General features: G+C 42.1%; 1 protein-coding gene across 3 annotated transcripts in view; it reads right to left on the reverse strand.

The window, feature by feature from the left end:
* LOC129818379 (splicing factor, suppressor of white-apricot homolog) overlaps positions 1-20,922 on the reverse strand; it is a 148,362-nt gene that overhangs the window by 61,504 nt on the left and 65,936 nt on the right. For all 3 annotated transcript variants that reach the window (XM_055874210.1, XM_055874209.1, XM_055874211.1), the window contains exons 11-12: positions 13,177-13,282; positions 12,393-12,623 (exon numbers count right to left, since the gene is read on the reverse strand). In XM_055874210.1, the coding sequence (XP_055730185.1) occupies positions 12,393-12,623; positions 13,177-13,282 (337 nt within the window). The remainder of the gene's footprint in view (positions 1-12,392; positions 12,624-13,176; positions 13,283-20,922) is intronic.

Raw genomic sequence — 20,922 nt, forward strand, 5'->3', positions numbered from 1 at the left:
GAGGAAAAGGTCAGATATAGATTCATCAGAGATTCTGCTTGAATGGAGGGAGACTGAGAGAGTGAGGAGGAGTTCAAGTATTTACTGTTAAGAGAGAGAATCCGGGAGAGAGAAGGGATCAGGGATGTGCTGAGAGTGAGGGATTCCCTTGTGTGTCTAGGTGTGAGAGAGAAAAGCTACTGTACTGTGAGGCTCAGCTGGAGCTTGGCTGGGGAGGAGATCGACACAGAGCAGATGAGGAGAGAAAATACGGGAGAGGAAGAGATGAGAGCGAGGGGCAGTGGAGGATCAAATGGAACGGGTGAGAGTGGAGGAGGGCAGACAAGAAAGCAGGGCTGGGGGCGGCAGATTAGCAAAGGACAGCGGAGGCAGTAGAGGGAGAGGGAGATGAAGGAAGACGCAGGCAGAGGAAGGGAGACAGAGTGGTTTAGGTACATATTGTAGACATTAACACTGCAATGAAGTGAGGAGCATAGGATGGGATAAGACACCGTATGAGAAAGAGTAGACAAATGTATTGAAGCGTATGGTCACATTTCAGCTCACCATTCCCAGACCCTCACCTCCAAAGTAAATGTTGTGGATATTGGCTATAGTGGAGGGTAGATGTAGTGTGAATGGCACTTTAGTGTTTAACAGGGAAATAAGCTATTATGGTCTAGTGCCATCATCTGCAAATAGTGTCTGATTACATTCCTCTCTGTAGACACAGCTCAACATAACTGTTCAATGACGGAGAGACGACAAAGAGAGAATGGGGAGAAATAGATGAGACAGGAACAAATGATGGAATACAGGACGACAGTGATCATGATGACTATATTAACGTGGACCCTGGGCATCGACTGCAGCGAGGGGTTAAATTGCCCAGCCTGACAATACAATAGCTCAATTTACTGTGTGTCTGTGATCATCCTCTGCAATCTTACCTAGTCTGTTCATCGAAAACGCACAGGGAGAGCTAGAAAACAAGTCATTATATTACACAACCATAGGGGGTGAATACGTAGGCTGGCCGCGAATCATAGGTGAATCATTTGAGGCTTAGTGTGAACACATCAGGAACAACACTAACAATACTGCACCAACAAATGTGACATAGACCTTACATACCACGCTATGGTAGACTCCCACTCACTTAATAAGGAGAGAGTGATGAGAGAGAGAGGCACATCGCTACAACACTGTATATAGACATATAACATTTTAAATGTCTATTCTTTTGGAATTTGTGTGGGTAATATTTAATGTTAACTTTTTTTTATTTCACTTTTGTTTATCCATTTCCCTTGCTTTGGCAATATAAACATATGTAAATTGAGAGACAGAGAGAGACAGAGAGAGAGCAAGCAACTTAGAAAGAGTATACATTGAAAGATGGAGGAGAAACAACAAGTGAGATGGATGGAGTGAGTGAAAGACTGAGAAGACAGTGACGAGAGAAACATAAAAAAAGAAAAGAGAGGAGCGAGACAGACAGGCAGGGAAACAGACAAAGGTGTTCAGTCTATGGGTGTGAGAGACGCCCCAATCAGTAGGGTTCTTGGCCACTTAAGTGCTTTAGCAATCAAATCACTGGCTCTGCTTTAAAACAAATACATTTTGGTTTCCGTCTGAGCATGCCATCAGTAAAACTATTCATGCTGTTGTTTACAACACTACTAAGGGAGGATGATGGAACAAATAATTATTTGGGTTGTAAATGTTACTTTATAACGGCGTAAGAGACAAAGGACCTAATGGCAGATGAGACAGACAGCATACACACACGTCAATGCACTAGCACACACATACTTTAGTAATGAGAGCTGCCACTGGACTCACTCAATAACAGCACAGTCTTGGGGCTTTCAGGCAGTAAAGAACGATTGAGGTGGTCTGTCTGAATCATTGGTCATGATACAGTGTGTGCTGACACACCCAAATGCTGCTAAATGGACCCACACACATAAGACACACAGGGATTGTCTACTGTCTGTTGAATCCCACACTCGGTAATCACAGGCTGCCTGTGTGATCGTTTTACAATACATCAAATCTTAATGGTCACATACACGTGTTTAGCAGTTGTTATTGTGAGTGTAGCGAAATGCTTATGCTTCTAGATCTGACAGTGCAGAAGTATCTAACAGGTAATATCCTGTTAGGCGGACTGTCCAGATGTCGGTACACTTATGACAACATCCAGCTCTATTGCAGGGTGCGAAATTCAAAATCTATTTTTTTTAAATATTTAACTTTCACACATTAACAAGTCCAATACAGCATTTGAAAGATAAACATCTTGTCAATCCAGCCAACATGTCCGATTTTTTAAATGTTTTACAGAGAAAACACCACATATATTTATGTTAGCTCACCACCAAATAAAAAAATGGACAGACATGTAGGAGCAGCACAAGTATGATTCAAGTAGCATGCACAAGCCAACCTAACTAACCTAGAACCAACCTAAACAACCTAGAAAAAACTACCTCAGATGACAGTCCTATAACATGTTACACAATAAATCTATGTTTTGTTCATAAAATGTGCATATTTTAGCTATAAATCAGTTTTACATTACTGCTCCCATCATAGCTACATCATAGCTACAGTCTGAAATCGCACGGGAGTAGCCAGAGAAAATACAGACACCAACGTCAACTACTAATTACACCTCATAAAACATTTCAGAAAAACATATGGTGGATAGCTAATGAAAGACAAAGATCGTGTGAATAGAGCCAATATTTCCGATTTTTGAAGTGTTTTACAGCGAAAACACAATATATCGTTATATTAGCTTACAACATTAGCTAGCATACGGCAGCATTGATTCTAGTCAAACACTAGCATAGCACAGTTCGACAGATATATGAAAAAGCATCCCAAATTGGGTCCTTATGTTTGTTGATATTCCATCAGAATGTTGTAAAGGGTTCCATTGTCCAGTACAGTCTTTAGTTGGGTTCCAGAACGAAATATTTCCATCTTGAATTAGCAAGCACAATGGCCGTGCGGCGCTAATCTCTCTTTCTTCAAAAAATTCAAAAAGTCTAAAGTCCAGAATAAATTTCAATAATATAATTAAAGTATATTGAAAAAACATACTTTAGGATGATTTTGTGACATGTATCAAATAATATCGTAGCCAGAGATCATATTCACCTTTACCGAGCGTCTTCCATGAGCCGAGTCCATTTTCTAAATCGTGCCCAGAATTTTTTTTGAAGTGCGCAGGTCTCACTACAAGATGTTGTGTTCAGCCCCTGGAAGAGATATTCAACTGCTTTCTTCTCTCACTTCCGCATTACACCCAGATGAAGGCGTATGACGTGTTTCTACGGTCCTAAGTGACATGACCTTTTATAGACAAGGTCTTAAAGAGAGACATCGCATTTGGAAATCTCAATTCCGGATAGGAAATCGTCTGTAAAAATAGTTCTGTTCCACATAGAGAAATAATTCAAACGTTTTTAGAAACGAGAGACTGTTTTCTATCCAATAGTAGTAAATATATGCATATTGTAAGATCAAACATTTCTTAAGAGGCCGTTTTAAAATGTGCACATATTTTCCAGTTTTTTCAATATTCACCCTGCTGCCATAAGAAGATATGTACCAATTCCACAACAAAACCTAATACACACTATCAAGTAAAGGAATGTGATGAGAATATATACAGTTGAAGTCGGAAGTTTACATACACTTAGGTTGTAGTCATTTAAAACTAATTTTTCAACCACTACACACATTTCTTGTTAACAAACTAGTTTTGGCAAGTCGGTTAGGACATCTACTTTGTGCATGACAAGTCATTTTCCAACAATTGTTTACAGACAGATTATTTCACTTATAATTCACTGTATCACAATTCCAGTGGGTCAGAAGTTTACATACACTAAGTTGACTGTGCCTTTAAACAGCTTGGAAAATTCCAGAAAATGATGTCATGGCTTTAGAAGCTTCTGATAGGCAAATTGACATCATTCGAGTAAATTGGAGGTGTACCTGTGGATGTATTCCAAGGCCTACCTTCAAACTCAGTGCCTCTTTGCTTGACATCATGGAAAAATCAAAAGAAATCAGCCAAGACCTCAGAACAAAAATTGTAGACCTCCACAAGTCTAGTTCATCCTGGGGAGCAATTTCCAAACGCCTGAAAGTACCACGTTCATCTGTACAAACAAAAGTACTCAAGTATAAACACCATGGGATCACGCAACCGCCATAGCGCTCAGGAAGGAGACACGTTCTGACTCCTAGAGATGAACGTACTTTGGTGAGAAAAGTGCAAATCAATCCCAGAACAGCAAAGGACCTTGTGAAGATGCTGGAGGAAACAGTTACAAATGTATTTCTATCCACAGTAAAACGAGTCCTATATCGACATAACCTGAAAGGCCGCTCAGCAAGGAAGAAGCCACTGTTCCAAAATAGCCGTAAAAAAGCCAGACTACGGTTTGCAACTGCACATGGGGACAAAGATCATACCTTTTGGAGAAATGTCCTCTGGTCTGATGAAACAAATATAGAACTGTTTGGCCATAAATAACCATCGTTATGTTAAGAGGAAAAAGGGGGATGCTCGCAAGCTGAAGAACACCATCCCAACCGTGACGCACAGGTGGCAGCATCATGTTGTGGGGGTGCTTTGCTGCAGGAGGGACTGGTGCACTTCACAAAACAGATGGCATCATGAGAAAAGGAAAATGATGTGGATATATTGAAGCAACATCTCAAAACATCAGTCAGGAAGTTAAAGCTTGGTCTCAAATGGATCTTCCAAATGGACAGTGACACCAAGCAAACTTCCAAAGTTGTGGCAAAATGGCAACAAAGTCAAGGTATTGGAGTGGCCATCACAAAGCCCTGACCTCAACCCCATAGAAAGTGTGTGGGCAGATCTGAAAAAGCGTGTGCGAGCAAGGAGGCCAACAAAGCTGACTCAGTTACACCAGCTCTGTCAGGAGGAATGGGCCAAAATTCACCCATCTTATTGTGGGAAGCTTGTGGAAAGCTACCCGAAACGTTTGGCCCAATTTAAACAATTTAAAGGCAATGCTACCAAATACTAATTGAGTGTGTGTAAACTTCTGACCAGCTGGGAATGTCATGAAAGAAATGCACATTTGTGGCCTGCTGGAGGTCATTTTGCAGGGCACTGGCAGTGCACCTCCTTGCACAAAGGCGGAGGTAGCGGTCCTGCTGCTGGGGTGTTGCCCTCCTACGGCCTCCTCCACGTCTCCTGATGTACTGGCCTGTCTCCTGGTAGCGCCTGCATGCTCTGGACACTACGCTGACAGACACAGCAAACCTTTTTGCCACAGTTCGCATTGATGTGCCATCCTGGATGAACTGCACTACCTGAGCCACTTGTGTGGGTTGTAGTCTCCGTCTCATGCTACCACTAGAGTGAGAGCACCGCCAGCATTCAAAAGTGACCAAAACATCAGCCAGGAAGCATAGGAACTGAGAAGTGGTCTGTGGTCACCACCTGCAGAATCACTCCTGTTTTGGGGGGTGTCTTGCTAATTGCCTATAATTTCCACCTTTTGTCTATTCCATTTGCACAACAGCATGTGAAATTTATTGTCAATCAGTGTTGCTTCCTAAGTGGAAAGTTTGATTTCACAGAAGTGTGATTGACTTGGAGTTACATTGTGTTGTTTAAGTGTTCCCTTTATTTTTTTGAGCAGTGTATATGGATGAGCAGTGACAGAGCGGCTAAGAATAGATAGTGAAGGACACAGTATATACATATGAGATGAGTAATGCGAGATATGTAAACATTCTAAGTGGCATTATTAAAGTGACTAGTGTTCCATATATTAAAGTGCCCAATGATATCAAGTCTGTAGGTAGGCAGCCGCCTCTCTGTGCTAGTGGTGGCTGCTTATAACAGTCTGATGGCCTTGAGATAGAAGCTGTTTTTCAATCTCTCTGTCCCAGCTCTGCTGCACCTGTACTGACCTCGCCTTCTGGATGGAAGCAGGGTGAACAGGTAGTGGCTCGGGTGGTTATTGTCCTTGATGATCCATTAATAGAGATTAGGTTTCCCCTGTCTGTGATTAATATCCAGTTTAATCTAACTGAGTGACAGCCTCCCTGTCACACAGCAATTCATTTCACTTGCCAGGCCCTTTCTTTACCCTGCGTCTCCTCTGACTGAGATAATCACACAGATGTTCCGTTCCTATGGACCCCTAGGGTTGGGTGTGTGTGTTGTCAGACTGAACCAGCACCTAAAACTAGGACAAAATACAAGAACATTTGGTGCCTGTGTGTGTGAGACCAGGCTTAATGCATGCTAAACATTAGGAATAGGCCCTATGAGTCACACATGCAGTATTCTAAAATGGATTAAATAAAATAAAACCTATTATTAATCTACACACAACACCCCATAATGACAAAGCTAAAACAGGTTTTTCCAAATGTATTAAAAATACAAAAATGAAATATTACATTGACATAAGTATTCAGACCCTTTGGTTTAAGATTCGAAATTGAGCTCAGCTGCATGCTGTTTCCATTGATCATCCTTGAGATGTTTCTCCAACTTGATTGGAGTCCACTGGTGTTAAATTCAATTGATTGGACATGATTTGGAAAGGCACACAACTGTCTAGATAAGGTCCCACAGTTGACAGTGCAAGCCAGAGCAAAAAACGAGCTACAAGGTCGAAGGAATTGTCCGTAGAGAGAGTGCCGAGACAGGATTGTGTTGAGGCACAGATCTGTAGCATTGAAGGTCCCAAAGAACAGAGCAGCCTCCATCAGTCTTAAAACTTCTTATGGCTGGGGGCAGTATTGAGTAGCTTGGATGAATAAGGTGCCCAGAGTAAACTGCCTGCTACTCAGTCCCAGAAGATAAGATATGCATAGTATTAGTAGATTTGGATAGAAAACACTCTGAAGTTTCTAAAACTGTTTGAATGATGTCTGTGAGTATAACAGAACTCATATGGCAGGCAAAAACCTGAGAAAAAAATCCAACCAGGAAGTGGGAAATCTGAGGATTGTAGGTTTGCCTATCCAATACACAGTGTCTATGGGGTCATATTGCACTTCCCAAGGCTTCCACTAGATGTCAACAGTCTTTAGAACCTTGTTGATGCTTCTACTGTGAGGATGAGGGAATAAGAGCTGATTGAGTCAGGTGTCTGGCAGAGTGCCATGAGCTCACTCAGGCGAGCCCCCGTGAGAGTTAGCTGCGTTCCGTCGCATTTCTACAGACAAGAAAATTCTCCGGTTGAAACATTATTGAAGATTTATGTTAAAACATCCTAAAGATTGATTCTATACATCGTTTGACATGTTTCTACGAACTGTAATGGAATTTTTTGACTTTTCGTCTGGTCTGCGCCTCATCAATTTGGATTTTAAAACTAAACGCGCAAACAAAAAGGAGGTATTTGGACATAAATTATGGACGTTATCGAACAAAACAAACATTTATTGTGGAACTGGGATTCCTGGGAGTGCATTCTGACGAAGATCATCAAAGGTAAGTGAATGTTTATAATGCTATTTCTGACTTCTGTTGACTGCACAACATGGCGGATATCTGTATGGCATGTTTTGGTGGCTGAGCGCTGTACTCAGATTATTGCATGGTGTGCTTTTTCTGTAAAGTTTTTTGGAAATCTAACACAGCGGTTGCATTAAGGAGAAGTTTATCTAAAGTTCCATGAATAACACTTGTATCTTTTATTAATGTTTATTATGAGTATTTCTGTAAATTGATGTGTCTCTGCAAAATCACCGGATGTTTTGGAGGCAAAACATTACTGAACATAACGTGCCAATGTAAACTGAGATTTTTTTATATAAATATGAACTTTATCGAACAAAACATACATGTATTGTGTAACATGAAGTCCTATGAGTGTCATCTGATGAAGATCATCAAAGGTTAGTGATACATTTTATCTCTATTTCTGCTTTTTGTGACTCCTCTCTTTGGCAGGACTGTGGTTTTCTGTGACTAGGTACTGACCTAACATAATCAGATGGTGTGCTTTCATCGTAAAGCCTTTTTGAAATCGGACACCCTGGTGGGATTAACAACAAGTTTATCTTTAAAATGGTGTAAAATACTTGAATGTTTGAGGAATTTTAATTATGAGATTCCTGTTGTTTAAATTTGGCGCCCTGCACTTTCACTGGCTGTTGTCAAGTCGATCCCGTTAACGGGATCTCAGCCATAAGAAGTTAAAAAAGCCGATACCGATTAATCGGACGATTCTTTTCTCTATTTGTAATAATGACAATTACAACAATACTGAATGAACACTTACTTTAACTTAATATAATACATCACTAAAATCAATTTATCCTCAAATAAATAATGAAACATGTTCAATTTGGTTTAAATCATGCAAAAAAAGGGTTGGAGAAGAAAGTAAAAGTGCAATATGTGCCATGTAAGAAAGCTAACGTTTAAGTTCCTTGCTCAGAACATGAGAACATAAGAAAGCTGGTGGTTCCTTTTAACATGAGTCTTCAATATTCCCAGGTAAGAAGTTTAAGGTTGTAGTTATTATAGGAATTATAGGACTATTTCTCTCTATATGATTTGTATTTCATATACCTTTGACTATTGGATGTTCTTATAGGCACTTTAGTATTGCCAGCGTAACAGCATAGCTTCCGCCTCTCTCCTCGCCCCTACCTGGGCTCGAACCAGGAACACATTGACAACAGCCACCCTCGAAGCAGCATTACCCATGCAGAGCAAGGGGAACAACTACTCCAAGTCTCAGAGCGAGTGACGTTTGAAACGCTATTAGCGCGCACCCCGCTAACTAGCTAGCCATTTCACATCGGTTACACCAGCCTAATCTCGAGAGTTGATAGGCTTGAAGTCATAAACAGCTCAATGCTTGAAACATTGCGAAGAGCTGCTGGCAAAATGCACGAAAGTGCTGTTTGAATGAATGCTTACGAGCCTGCTGGTGCCTACCATCGCTCAGTCAGACTGCTCTATCAAATCATAGACTTAATTATAACATAGTAACACACAGAAATACGAGCCTTTGGTCATTAAAATGGTCAAATCCGGAAACTACCATTTCGAAAACAAAACGTTTATTCTTTCAGTAAAATACGGAACCGTTCCGTATCTTATCTAACGGATGGCATCTAAATATTGCTGTTACATTGTACAACCTTCAATGTTATGTCATAATTATGTACAATTCTGGCAAATTAATTACGGCCTTTGTTAGGAATAAATGGACTTCACACAGTTCGCAATGAGCCAGGCAGCCCAAACTGCTGCATATACCCTGACTGCTTGCATGGAACGTAAGAGAAATGACACAATTTCCCTAGTTATAAGAAATTCATGTTAGCAGGCAATATTAACTAAATATGCAGGTCTGAAAATATATACTTGTGTATTGATTTTAAGAAAGGCATTTATGCTTATGGTTAGGTACACATTGGTGCAACGACAGTGCTTTTTTCGCAAATGCGCTTGTTAAATCATCACCCGTTTGTCGAAGTAGGCTGTGATTCAATGAGACATTAACAGGCACCGCATCGATTATATCCAACGCAGTACACGCTAGATAAACTAGTAATATCATCAACCATGTGTAGTTAACTAGTGATTATGTTAAGATTGATTGTTTTTTATAAGATAAGTTTAATGCTAGCTAGCAACTTACCTTGGCTTCTTGCTGCCCTCGCGTAACAGGTAGTCAGCCTGCCACGCAGGCTCCTCGTGGAGTGCAATGTAAGGCAGGTGGTTAGAGCGTTGGACTAGTAACCGGAAGGTTGCAAAAACGAATCCTCGAGCTGACAAGGTAAAAATCTGTCGTTTTGCCCCTGAACAAGGCAGTTAACCCAGTTAATTGGTCGACCTATACTCTGAATATCCTTGAGTGGCCCAACCAGAGCCCGGACTTGAACCCAATCGAACATCTCTGGAGAGACCAGAAAATTGCTTTGCAGTGACCCTCCCCATCTAACCTGACAGAGTTAGAGTGGATCTGCAGAGAAGAATGGGAGAAACTCCCCAAATACAGGTGTGCCAAGCTTGTAGCGTCATACCCAAGAAGAGTCGAGGCTGTAATCGCCGCCAAAGGTGCTTCAACAAAGTACTGAGTAAAGCGTCTGAATGCTTAAACATCCCCCCCCCAAAAAAATCTAAAAACATGTTTTTGCTTTGTCATTATGGGGTAATTGTGTGTAGATTGATGAGACCAAAAAAATTATTTAATACATTTTAGAGAAAGGCTGTAAGGTAACAAAATGTAGAAAAAGTCAAGGGGTCTATATACTTTCCAAACGCACTTCATATTTCCATTATGGGCTAAGCCATTGTGAGAAATACGACTGTGGTTTACTGTATCCAATTTGTTCCTACACCCTTCCTGGAAGCTCTCCCCTCCCTCCCTCCCACGGCTCGTCTGACCTCCAGCAAAAAGGCAAAGTGTGCATGTGTATTTGATTGAGTGATGTCTTTCCTAGTCCGCCAGCTGCCCTTCCAGCGAGCAGAGCCATATTACCAGAGAGAGAAAGATAGAGAAAGAGAGGGAGAGAGCGAGAGAGACCAGTAATGACATTCAGAGCCTGAGGTGGGTGAGGACGGTGAGGTGATTGAGCTTGCTGACCTCCTGATCATCAGAAGACGGGGCCCTCTGTACGTCCTTTAACATATCAGGTGCATGAATAGAGAAGCAAACTGAAGTGAAGAGAAAATTCAGCAGCTCTTGGAGGACAGTGGAAGTTGTTAAAAATGCAGTAGCCTTCGGAACGTGTTGGTTTTAACAAGCATTTTTATCAGCTTCCACTGTCATCAAAGAGTTGCTGGACTTCTTCCCTACTGAGACAGCAAGCCAGCACAGACAGGCTGACTAGTACAGGCCATTCACACGTCAGTCTTTGTTCCCTTTATATTTATCATTCAGGTGCACAAACTACAGTATGACACTTCAGTTTACCAACTTTTATAATATAAAACAATATACACTGAGTATACATAACATTTGGAACACCTGCTCTTTCCATGACAGACTGACCAGGTGAAAGCTATGATCCCTTATTGATGTCACCTGTTAAATCCACTTCAATCAGTGTAGATGAAGGGGACAGGTTAAAGAAGGATTTTTAAGCTTGAAACATGGATTGTGTATTTGTGCCATTCAGAGGGTGAATGGGCAAGACAAAAGATTTAAGTGCCTTTGAACAGGGTATGGCAGTAGGTGCCAGGTGTACCAGTTTGAGTGTGTCAAGAACTGCAATGTTGCTGGGTTTTTCATGCTCAACAGTGTACCAAGGGTATCAAGAATGGTCCACCACCCAAAGAACATCCAGTCACAACTTGACACAACTGTTGGAAGCATTGGAGTCAACATGGAACAGCAACGTATTCGACACAAATTAAGGCTGTTCTGAGGGAAAAAGAGGGCGCAACTCAATATTAGGAAGGTGTTCCTAATGTTTTGTACACTCATACCCTGACTACAACGCTCGCGTCGCGTACGCACGTTGAAAAACACATTTAGAAATCTATATTATTCAATTATTGCACCCACACTGCTCGCTCGCGCCAACGAGCATCTGTGTTGTCAAGGGCTAAAATATAAGTCAGTTCTATTTGTGACGCAGATCACGCTGCAAGTCCTGCCTCTCCCATCACCTGATTGGTTTATAGAAGCAGGTACCCACGTGCCAACTCCTCATTGGTTATACCCATGTGGGTGACTGAAAGACGAATGAGGTCGGTGGCAGTAATGCACCTAATTTATGAAAGTTGCCAATCGCAATATAAAGTCCAGAGAAGAAAAAGCCTGGAAGAAGGAGAGATAACTAGAAACGATTCGGTTGACCGTTTTATGTGTGGATTAATTGTCGGAGTAGAGGACCTTGTGCATTTCAGGTTAAATAACAACTCAATGTTTATATTCCAGGACAAATTAGCTAGCAACAGCAAGCTAGCTAAATAGGACAAATTAGCTAGCAAGTGCAAACTAGCTAGCTAAATTGCCATAAATGTTCAATGCTTTTCGACCACTCCCCAAATTAATGTAATTGGTTCAGAGTTTGTTTTGATATTTTAACCTGTGTGTCGTGATTGCGTTTGGTGTGGGGGGACAAAATTAATTTATGCACGATGGCGCATGCACGCAGCCAGTTTGGGTTCCATGTCAGTGTATGCCATTTACATTTTTTATTGAAAGTGACATCGAGTAGTGGTTTTATACATCATTTTGGGGTATTGAACAGCTCCAGGATTGACTAAACCCACAACTCAGACGTTGCAAGTAGCATTCTCTACGAACTGAGCCACACAGGGCAATTGAGGGGTATTCCAAAAAAGCTTTTAGGTAAAGTAAAATAAGACGTTCCTTAATATGTAAAGTGCAGCCACATTGGGACAGTAAATAGCTAGCTACCTTGTTTAGCCTCCAGCTCCTCCAGGGTGAGAGTGGGTCTCTTCTCTTCGGGGGCAGGGACCTCTCTGACCACCATCTTCGCCCCATCTAGGAGGGCCTCCAGACCCTTCTCCCCCAGCAACTTGTCCAGGTCATCGTCCGAGTCGTCGTCCAGCCGCACACGGTTCTTCTCCAGCGGCAGCATGTCGTTTTCTTTGGCTTTGATGGCAAAGCAGATCGGCGCAAAGGACGCTGGCAAGGAAGGCAGAGGTGAAAGAGAGAGGAGGGGACGTTTGATTAAAGCGAGCTGTCGTTTGAGATGAAAATGTGTTAGAGGTAACAGTCACTCCTTTTTCCATATACCATTAACCTTCCCCAGGCAGACAGAGTGACTATCTACAGCTGGGGGTTTAATGTCATTACCATGGGCCAGACATGAGCCTCAGCCAGCCAGACCGCTTTATGAACAGCCTGTAGCCACTTAATCTTGACTGCCATTTACTAGCTGATAGCTCCAAATGAAGCCACACACACACACAACCAACCAACCAACCAACCAGCCAGCCAGCCAGCCAGCCAACCTCACACGCACGCTTGCCACCCCCACGAGCACAAACAAACTGTGCCTCCCTGTGTATGTTGCGCGTGTGTGTGTGTGTGTGTGTGTGTGTGTGTGTGTGTGTGTGTGTGTGTGTGTGTGTGTGTGTGTGTGTGTGTGTATGAGCATTGCGCGTGCGTGTGTGTGTGTTGCGGGTGCGTGTGTAAGCACTTGTGCATCTGTGTCCACGTCTCCATCACGCCTTACCTTTTATTAGCTTGCCCTCCATCAATTTGTCAGCGGGACAGTTACCCACTCTGCCGCCATCAGTCTCCCCCTCTGCTGGGCCCACGCTGTCTGACGGAGAGCCACACTACAGGACGGAGGAACGGAGAGAGAGCGAGAGAGAGAGAGAGAGGAGGATAAAGACAGAGAGAGGTTCAGATTTCTTTCCTCAGGGCCTGGGGGTGAGACTGGGAGGCAGCTTGAGAGCCCCATCCTCTTAAACAATAGAACATTCTGCAGCACCCGGCCTCACCCTACTAGACTCGGATGATCTGGTGCTTCTGTCCCCAACCAAGGAGGGCCTACAGGAGCACCTAGATCTTCTGCACAGATTCTGTCAGACCTGGGCCCAAACAGTAAAACTCAGTAAGACAAAAATAATAGTGTTCCAAAAAAGATCCAGTTGCCAGGACCATGAATACACTGTTGCCCGAGAAAAACCTATACCTACCTCGGCCTAAACATCGGCACCGATGTGACATTTTTGGTAGACACCGATATCCGATATTTGCCTTGCCAAAAAAACTGATACCAATAACCGATATTTAACATTTTAGCGGCCTTTTAAGCATTCTAGTACAGTTAAATAGTTAACACACAAACACACCTGGATGCAGCGGTCTAAGGCACTGCACCTCAGTGCAAGAGGCTTCACTACAGTCCCTGGTTCAAATCTAGGCTGTATCACATCCGGCTGTGATTGGGAGTCCCATAGGGCGGCGCACAATTGGTCCAGCATCGCCCAAGCCGTCATTGTAAATAAGAATTTGTTCTTAACTGACTTGCCGTGTTATATAAAGGTCACACAAACACACAAAAGTTATTTTGTTGGCATTTACGTATGTCCCCATTACCAGTAAAACATAATCGAAACATATTTCTTTAACTTACTTACTGTGCTGTTTCGTTGTTCATTTGTTCAGTCATTGCATTCTAAACCAGGATTTCTATGGAATGCCGTTTGGGTCTATGCATGTCAAAAAAAATACGCGTGAAATAACACTATTTGACGTATCAAATAAGCTTGTTGACCAATAAGGACCTGAATATGACTGCATGTCACATAATAATTTAACGTGCTCATACATTTTTTACGTAGTTATTACACATTGATTACACTATCACTCGTATTTCATATTTCAATGATTCATCGATACGTATGATATGATGCTGGTAAAGTTCTCACACACACATACAGTGTTGGTCATAAAAAAAGCTAGATACCTTATGGATGCAAACATAGAAAATCGACAATCTGTTTCAGTAGCTATAGTTTGCTAGCTAACTATATACAGTGGGGCAAAAAAGTATTTAGTCAGCCACCAATTGTGCAAGTTCTCCCACTTAAAAAGATGAGAGGCCTGTAATTTTCATCATAGGTACACTACAACTATGACAGACAAAATGAGAAGAAAAAAAATCCTGAAAATCACATTGTAGGATTTTTAATGAATTTATTTGCAAATTATGGTGGAAAATAAGTATTTGGTCAATAACAAAAGTTTATCTCAATACTTTGTTATATACCCTTTGTTGGCAATGACAGAGGCCAAACGTTTACTGTAAGTCTTCACAAGGTTTTAACACACTGTTGCTGGTATTTTGGCCCATTCCTCCATGCAGATCTCCTCTAGAGCAGTGATGTTTTGGGGCTGTTGCTGGGCAACACGGACTTTCAACTCCCTCCAAAGATTTTCTATGGGGTTGAGATCTGGAGACTGGCTAGACCACTCCAGGACCTTGAAATGCTTCTTACGAAGCCACTCCTTCGTTGCCCGGGCGGTGTGTTTGGGATCATTGTCATGCTGAAAGACCCAACCACGTTTCATCTTCCATGCCCTTGCTGATGGAAGGAGGTTTTCACTCAAAATCTCACGATACATGGCCCCATTCATTCTTTCCTTTACACGGATCAGTCGTCCTGGTCCCTTTGCAGAAAATTCTTTGTCCTCCAAACACGACGAGTTGAGTTTTTACCAAAAAAGTTCTATTTTGGTTTCATCTGACCATATGACATTCTCCCAATCTTCTTCTGGATCATCCAAATGCTCTCTAGCAAACTTCAGATGGGCCTGGACATGTACTGGCTTAAGCAGGGGGACACGTCTCGCACTGCAGGATTTGAGTCCCTGGCGGCGTAGTGTGTTACTGATGGTAGGCTTTATTACTTTGGTCCCAGCTCTCTGCAGGTCATTCACTAGGTCCCCCCGTGTGGTTCTCGGATTTTTGCTCACCGTTCTTGTGATCATTTTGACCCCACGGGGTGAGATCTTGCGTGGAGCCCCAGATCGAGGGAGATTATCAGTGGTCTTGTATGTCTTCCATTTCTTAATAATTGCTCCCACAGTTGATTTCTTCAAACCAAGCTGCTTACCTATTGCAGATTCAGTCTTCCCAGCCTGGTGCAGGTCTACAATTTTGTTTCTGGTGTCCTTTGACAGCTCTTTGGTCTTGGCCCTAGTGGAGTTTGGAGTGTGACTGTTGGAGGTTGTGGACAGGTGTCTTTTATACTGATAACAAGTTCAAACAGGTGCCATTAATACAGGTAATGAGTGGGGGACAGAGGAGCCTCTTAAAGAAGAAGTTACAGGTCTGTGAGAGCCAGAAATCTTGCTTGTTTGTAGGTGACCAAATACTTATTTTACACCATAATTTGCAAATAAATTCATAAAAAATACTACAATGTGATTTTCTGGATTTTTTTTCTCATTTTGTCTGTCATAGTTGAAGTGTACATATGATGAAAATTACAGGCCTCTCTCATCTTTTTAAGTGGGAGAACTTGCACAATTGGTGGCTGACTAAATACTTTTTTGCCCCACTGTAGCTAGGTGTCATCATCTAAAATAACCCTAATTTATAAGACAGTTCTTACTTGATTAATGGTGGTCGGACCCATCTATGTGAAGCTAACCACAATAAGGATTAGCCACAATAGTGGACTTTGTGGTTAGCCGTCATAATAAAAGTATGGCATAATTCTACTATTTGTATTAATTTGCATCACTATCAATGATATACTTTTAATTTTGAAGGTAAACCACAAATTCCACTATTGTGCCTAATCCTGGCTAGCTTCACAACACATAACCCGGTCCGGTCGATCCTCACTACCCAGATGAAGCTGACTGCAGTTTCTACTGGTCATTGTTTTCAGGCTGGTTGTATTGGTACTAGATAGGTACCAAGCTAAAGCTAGCTACCCCAGAAGTTGCAGTCAAACAAATGATGCAGACTTTTTTTGTACAGCTTTGACAGTGCTACTGTATCTTTTTTGACACAAAGACCCAAACGGCGTTCCATATTATGTATGCTGTGAAGCTAACTCTGGTTGGGAAACATCCCGAAAAATAGCGCACTTGGTAGTGTGTACCGGTGCTCGATCAGTCGGCGAAAGCCAACATCACCCACGACAGAGAAAGGTTGATTGTCAAGGGCAATGAATTCCATTATCTTGGCTTTAATGGATTTCGCCATTGAGTTGTCTCACTGAAATGTTCTTACTCTTTCAAATGACTGCTCGACTTGTTGACTGCTCGATGCACACAGCAGACATTGTGGGCTAGGTTAGGAATGCTGTGTTGCACGTGTAGCGCAACATTTTACATGGCGTCATTACGTTATGTACCTACGTTATATAGGTATGCACGGTAGCTTTGACATCAGGCTTCAACATCGGCGTTAAACTAGACATCGGGACAATACCGATATTGGCATTTTTAGCTAATATCGGCCGATTCCGATGTGTTTACCGATATATGGTGCATCCCTAATCAGCAACACATTTAACTTCCACAAAGCTATGAACGATCTGAGAAACAAGGCAAGAAGGGCCTTATAAGCCATCAAAAGGAAAATACAATTTGACATCCAAATTTGGATCTGGCTGAAAATACTTCAAATCAGTTATAGAACTCAATGCCCTCTATGGTTGTGAGGTCTGGGGGTCGGCTAAATACCAAAAATTCACAAAATGGGGCAAACACCAAACTGAGACTGCATGCAGAATTTGACAAAAACAATCTGTGTACAACATAAAACACCAAATAATGCATGCAGAGCAAAATTAGGATGATTCCCGCTAATTATCAAAATCCAGAAAAGAGCAATTAAAATCTACAACCACCTAAAAAGTAGTGATTATCAAACCTTCCATAACAAATCCCACACCTGCAGAGAGATGAATCTCAGCCAGCTGTTACAGGGACTCTGTTCACAAACAAACCCCACAATGCTCCAGGACAGCATACAAATTTGACACAACCAAATCGTGAGAAAACAAAAAGATATTTAACTTGACACATTGGAAAGAATAATAAAAGAAAGTGCACAAACTGTAATGCTAGTTGGCCCTAAACAGAGTACACAGTAGCAGAATACCTGAACACTGACTGAACAAAAATTAAGGAAAGCTTTGACTATGTACAGACTCAATTTGAAAACAAACTCCCATAGCTATTAGGTGAAATACCACATTGTGCCACCACAGCAGCAAGATTTGTTGACCTGTTGTCACAAAAAAAGGGCAACCAGTGAAGAACAAACATCATTCTAAATAAAACCTAAATGTATCTGTTTATTTTCCATTTCATACTTCAACTATTTGCACATTGTTTCATCACTGAATAATAATAGTCAATAATATAGCATTTTAAGTGTCTATATTCCTTTAAAACTTTACTGTTCGAGTATTTCTATTGTTTATTTCCCTTTTGTTTATTGTCTATTCCAATGCTTTGGAAATGAAAACATGTTTCCCATGCCAATGAAGCCCTTTGAATTGAGATGGAGTTAATTTAAGAACAAAGTGCTCAGGGTTGTCCTAAGAATTTAAAATTACAACATGCCAGATACAATACTCTACCTTTTTAGAGCTCATCAACTAGTGAAGTGAAAATGATTTAGAACTTACAAGGGTGGTGCTTTTGATATTTCATCGAAATCCATTTGTCTGTTTCTGCATTGTACTTTTAAGATGCTTTGTACTTATGACGCTTTGTGCTAAGGCTAAGTGATGTCAGCATGCTATTTGCTTTGTTTGGGATTGGGTTTAAAAGTTGACAGTCAAAAATAGATGCAAGTGAGGCACAGTGAGGGTTGGTTGCAGGCTGAACGGTAAGGGAAAGCCATTTCACACTACGTAGGGCCGATCACTCCTCTCCCCCACTCTCTGTCGGCCTGGTTCTCATTGGAATGCTCTGTCCACTCTGTGCACCGTTTACTACGGGACACTGATGGAGGGGTTTAATCATAGCAACATACAGTGGTGGAGGGACCAGTGGAGAGCCAGTTCGACATGGCCCAGTCAGAGTGGGGAGAACACATGCTTCATGTCTCCTCCTCTGAATACAGTCCCTAAGTCTTAACATGACAGCTCAGTATTTTTTTTTATTTAACCTTTATTTAACTAGGCAAGTCAGTTTAGAACAAATTCATATTTACAATGATGGCCTACCAAATGGCAAAAGGCCTCCTGAGGGGACGAGGGCTGGGATTAAAAATACATTTAAAATATAAATATAGGACAAAACACACATTACGACAAGAGAAAAAATACAACACTACATATAGAGAGACCTAAGACAACATAGCAAGGCAGCAACAACATGGCACAAACATTGGGCACAGACAACAGCACAAGGGGCAGGAAGGTAGAGACAACAATAAAGAGACAGAGGAGGAAAGGGACTAGCCTGAGCACCAAATCGGAGAACATGTTGTATGTTAGCGAATAGTCATCACTAGCTTGCTAGTAGGTATATGAAAGGAAGAGTCTGGACTTCAGGCTAGCCGTTAAGAGACAAGAAAACAATATGTAGGCTATTTTCTCCCACATCTCCTTACATGAGGATAGACTAGACAATCATAATCCTACTTCATATTTTATGCATGATGTCATGATTGGTGGGCAATAGGTCTGACAAGGCTGCCATTGTAGCTGACAGCCTAGGCCTCAACTACCTGGAAGAACTTTGCAGCAAGCGTTTCTGATTAATAACCATTGCCATGATAGTGGCTGTTAACATTTAAATAAAACCCAGCCCTGAAATAAAACATAGGCTGAAAAGAATTTGCACGTCATCTCGTAAGAAAAGACATGCAAGACTCACAGAAACATCCAAAGTCACACATTCTGATTTGGCACTTCAAGCCAAAATATATCATACTTTGACTGAAAACGATGATTTATTGAGTTACATCATTGTGGAACATCATGGGTAGGCTTTGGCCATCGTCTCTCAGCTCGAAAAAGTGGATTTCTACTGGTGTGGGCGTTTAATGTCACTGTCTGGCAAGTCCTGATGGACTTCTGGTGCTTTCAAGACAACTGGGAACTCAGGAAAAAAACGAGGTCAAATCATGACGTTTGTGATGTTCAAGTCAGAGTTCTAGAAAGATACCAGAGTTTCTGACTTGGAATTCTGATTTGGATGACCGTTCAAAACAATTTTTCCCCAGTCTGAGATGATTTTTTTTCCAGAGTTCCCAGTTATGTTGAATGCACTGAAGTCAGAAGTCAGAGATTTCTAAGTTCCCAATTGTCCATGTAAGTCAGTACTGACTTACCATACCTCATTAACAGGGCCTGAGGTGAGAAAAAAAGAGATACATGATCTGAATGCATCAAACATCATATGTCATCACACAGTGTCTAAGAGAGGTGGTGCTACTACCTCAACTAAGGAACTGGGACACAACAAAAAAAAAGGAAAGAGAAAAGAAAAGGAAAGCTAAAGAAAGGAGAGAGAATTAACTGAACCACTTGTGTTCAGGGACGCGGAGGTGTTCCCCCTCGTCTTGGCCCTTCAAAGGCTCTCTCACGTATCGGCAGAGCAGAGTCACACAGATGCAGGCACAAATCAAGAACAATGGTTTCTGCCACGAGACTAACCAAGCTTTAAAGTCAGGCGGGAGAACGAATGGCTTAAGGAAGGTGATGAATTGACCTCCGTCACTGGAGGGGAGAGAGAGAGAGGAAGGGAGGGTGGGGGAAGAGGGCGGAGGGAGAGAAGGAGTGGGCATAGTACTCACTCCTGTGGATCAGAGACTTTACAGTATGAAAGGATGCAGTAGAGGTGTAGAGGAGGGAGAAGGATAGAGTCTGGAAGAGGGTAAAACAAAGCAAGTCAGGCACTATTCTCTCTACTGAAAATGTCTATTCGGTGAAGCAGCTTGAAAGGACATTTCCCTTGAATTTGACAAAGCAGTAGTGGGGGAAATATCTGTGAAATATTGATGAATCAGGTTCCCACTACTCTCCCCACCACTCTGTCACTTGGGTTCTTTGATGGAGGCTGGAGCTGGAGGGAGGACAGGCAGGGACAGAGGCAGCCATGCAATGTGGTTGGCCCTGGGGTGGGACACCACTGCCAGAGAGTGGACATCCGCAACCCAGCAAGGAGGCACCAAAGTCAGGCCTGCAGCCCCAGCAGCTGGTGGAGACAGGAGGGGAGGGACTGCGACAGCCAAAAGCTAACTAAGGATGACGCATCATGAGTAGCCTGTAAACAAGGCCCTAAACTGCAGACACCAGTGGTGCATCATGAAAAAGATGTGTGTGTGTGTGTGTGTGTGTGTGTGTGTGTGTGTGTGTGTGTGTGTGTGTGTGTGTGTGTGTGTGTGTGTGTGTGTGTGTGTGTGTGTGTGTGTGTGTGTGTGTGTGTGTGTGCGCATGCATGAGAGGAAGTGTGTGAGTGTGTCTGTACAGTATGTGTTTGTTTGTGTGTG

Source organism: Salvelinus fontinalis, chromosome 21, assembly GCF_029448725.1.
Source record: "Salvelinus fontinalis isolate EN_2023a chromosome 21, ASM2944872v1, whole genome shotgun sequence".
Taxonomy (NCBI): Eukaryota; Metazoa; Chordata; class Actinopteri; order Salmoniformes; family Salmonidae; genus Salvelinus; species Salvelinus fontinalis.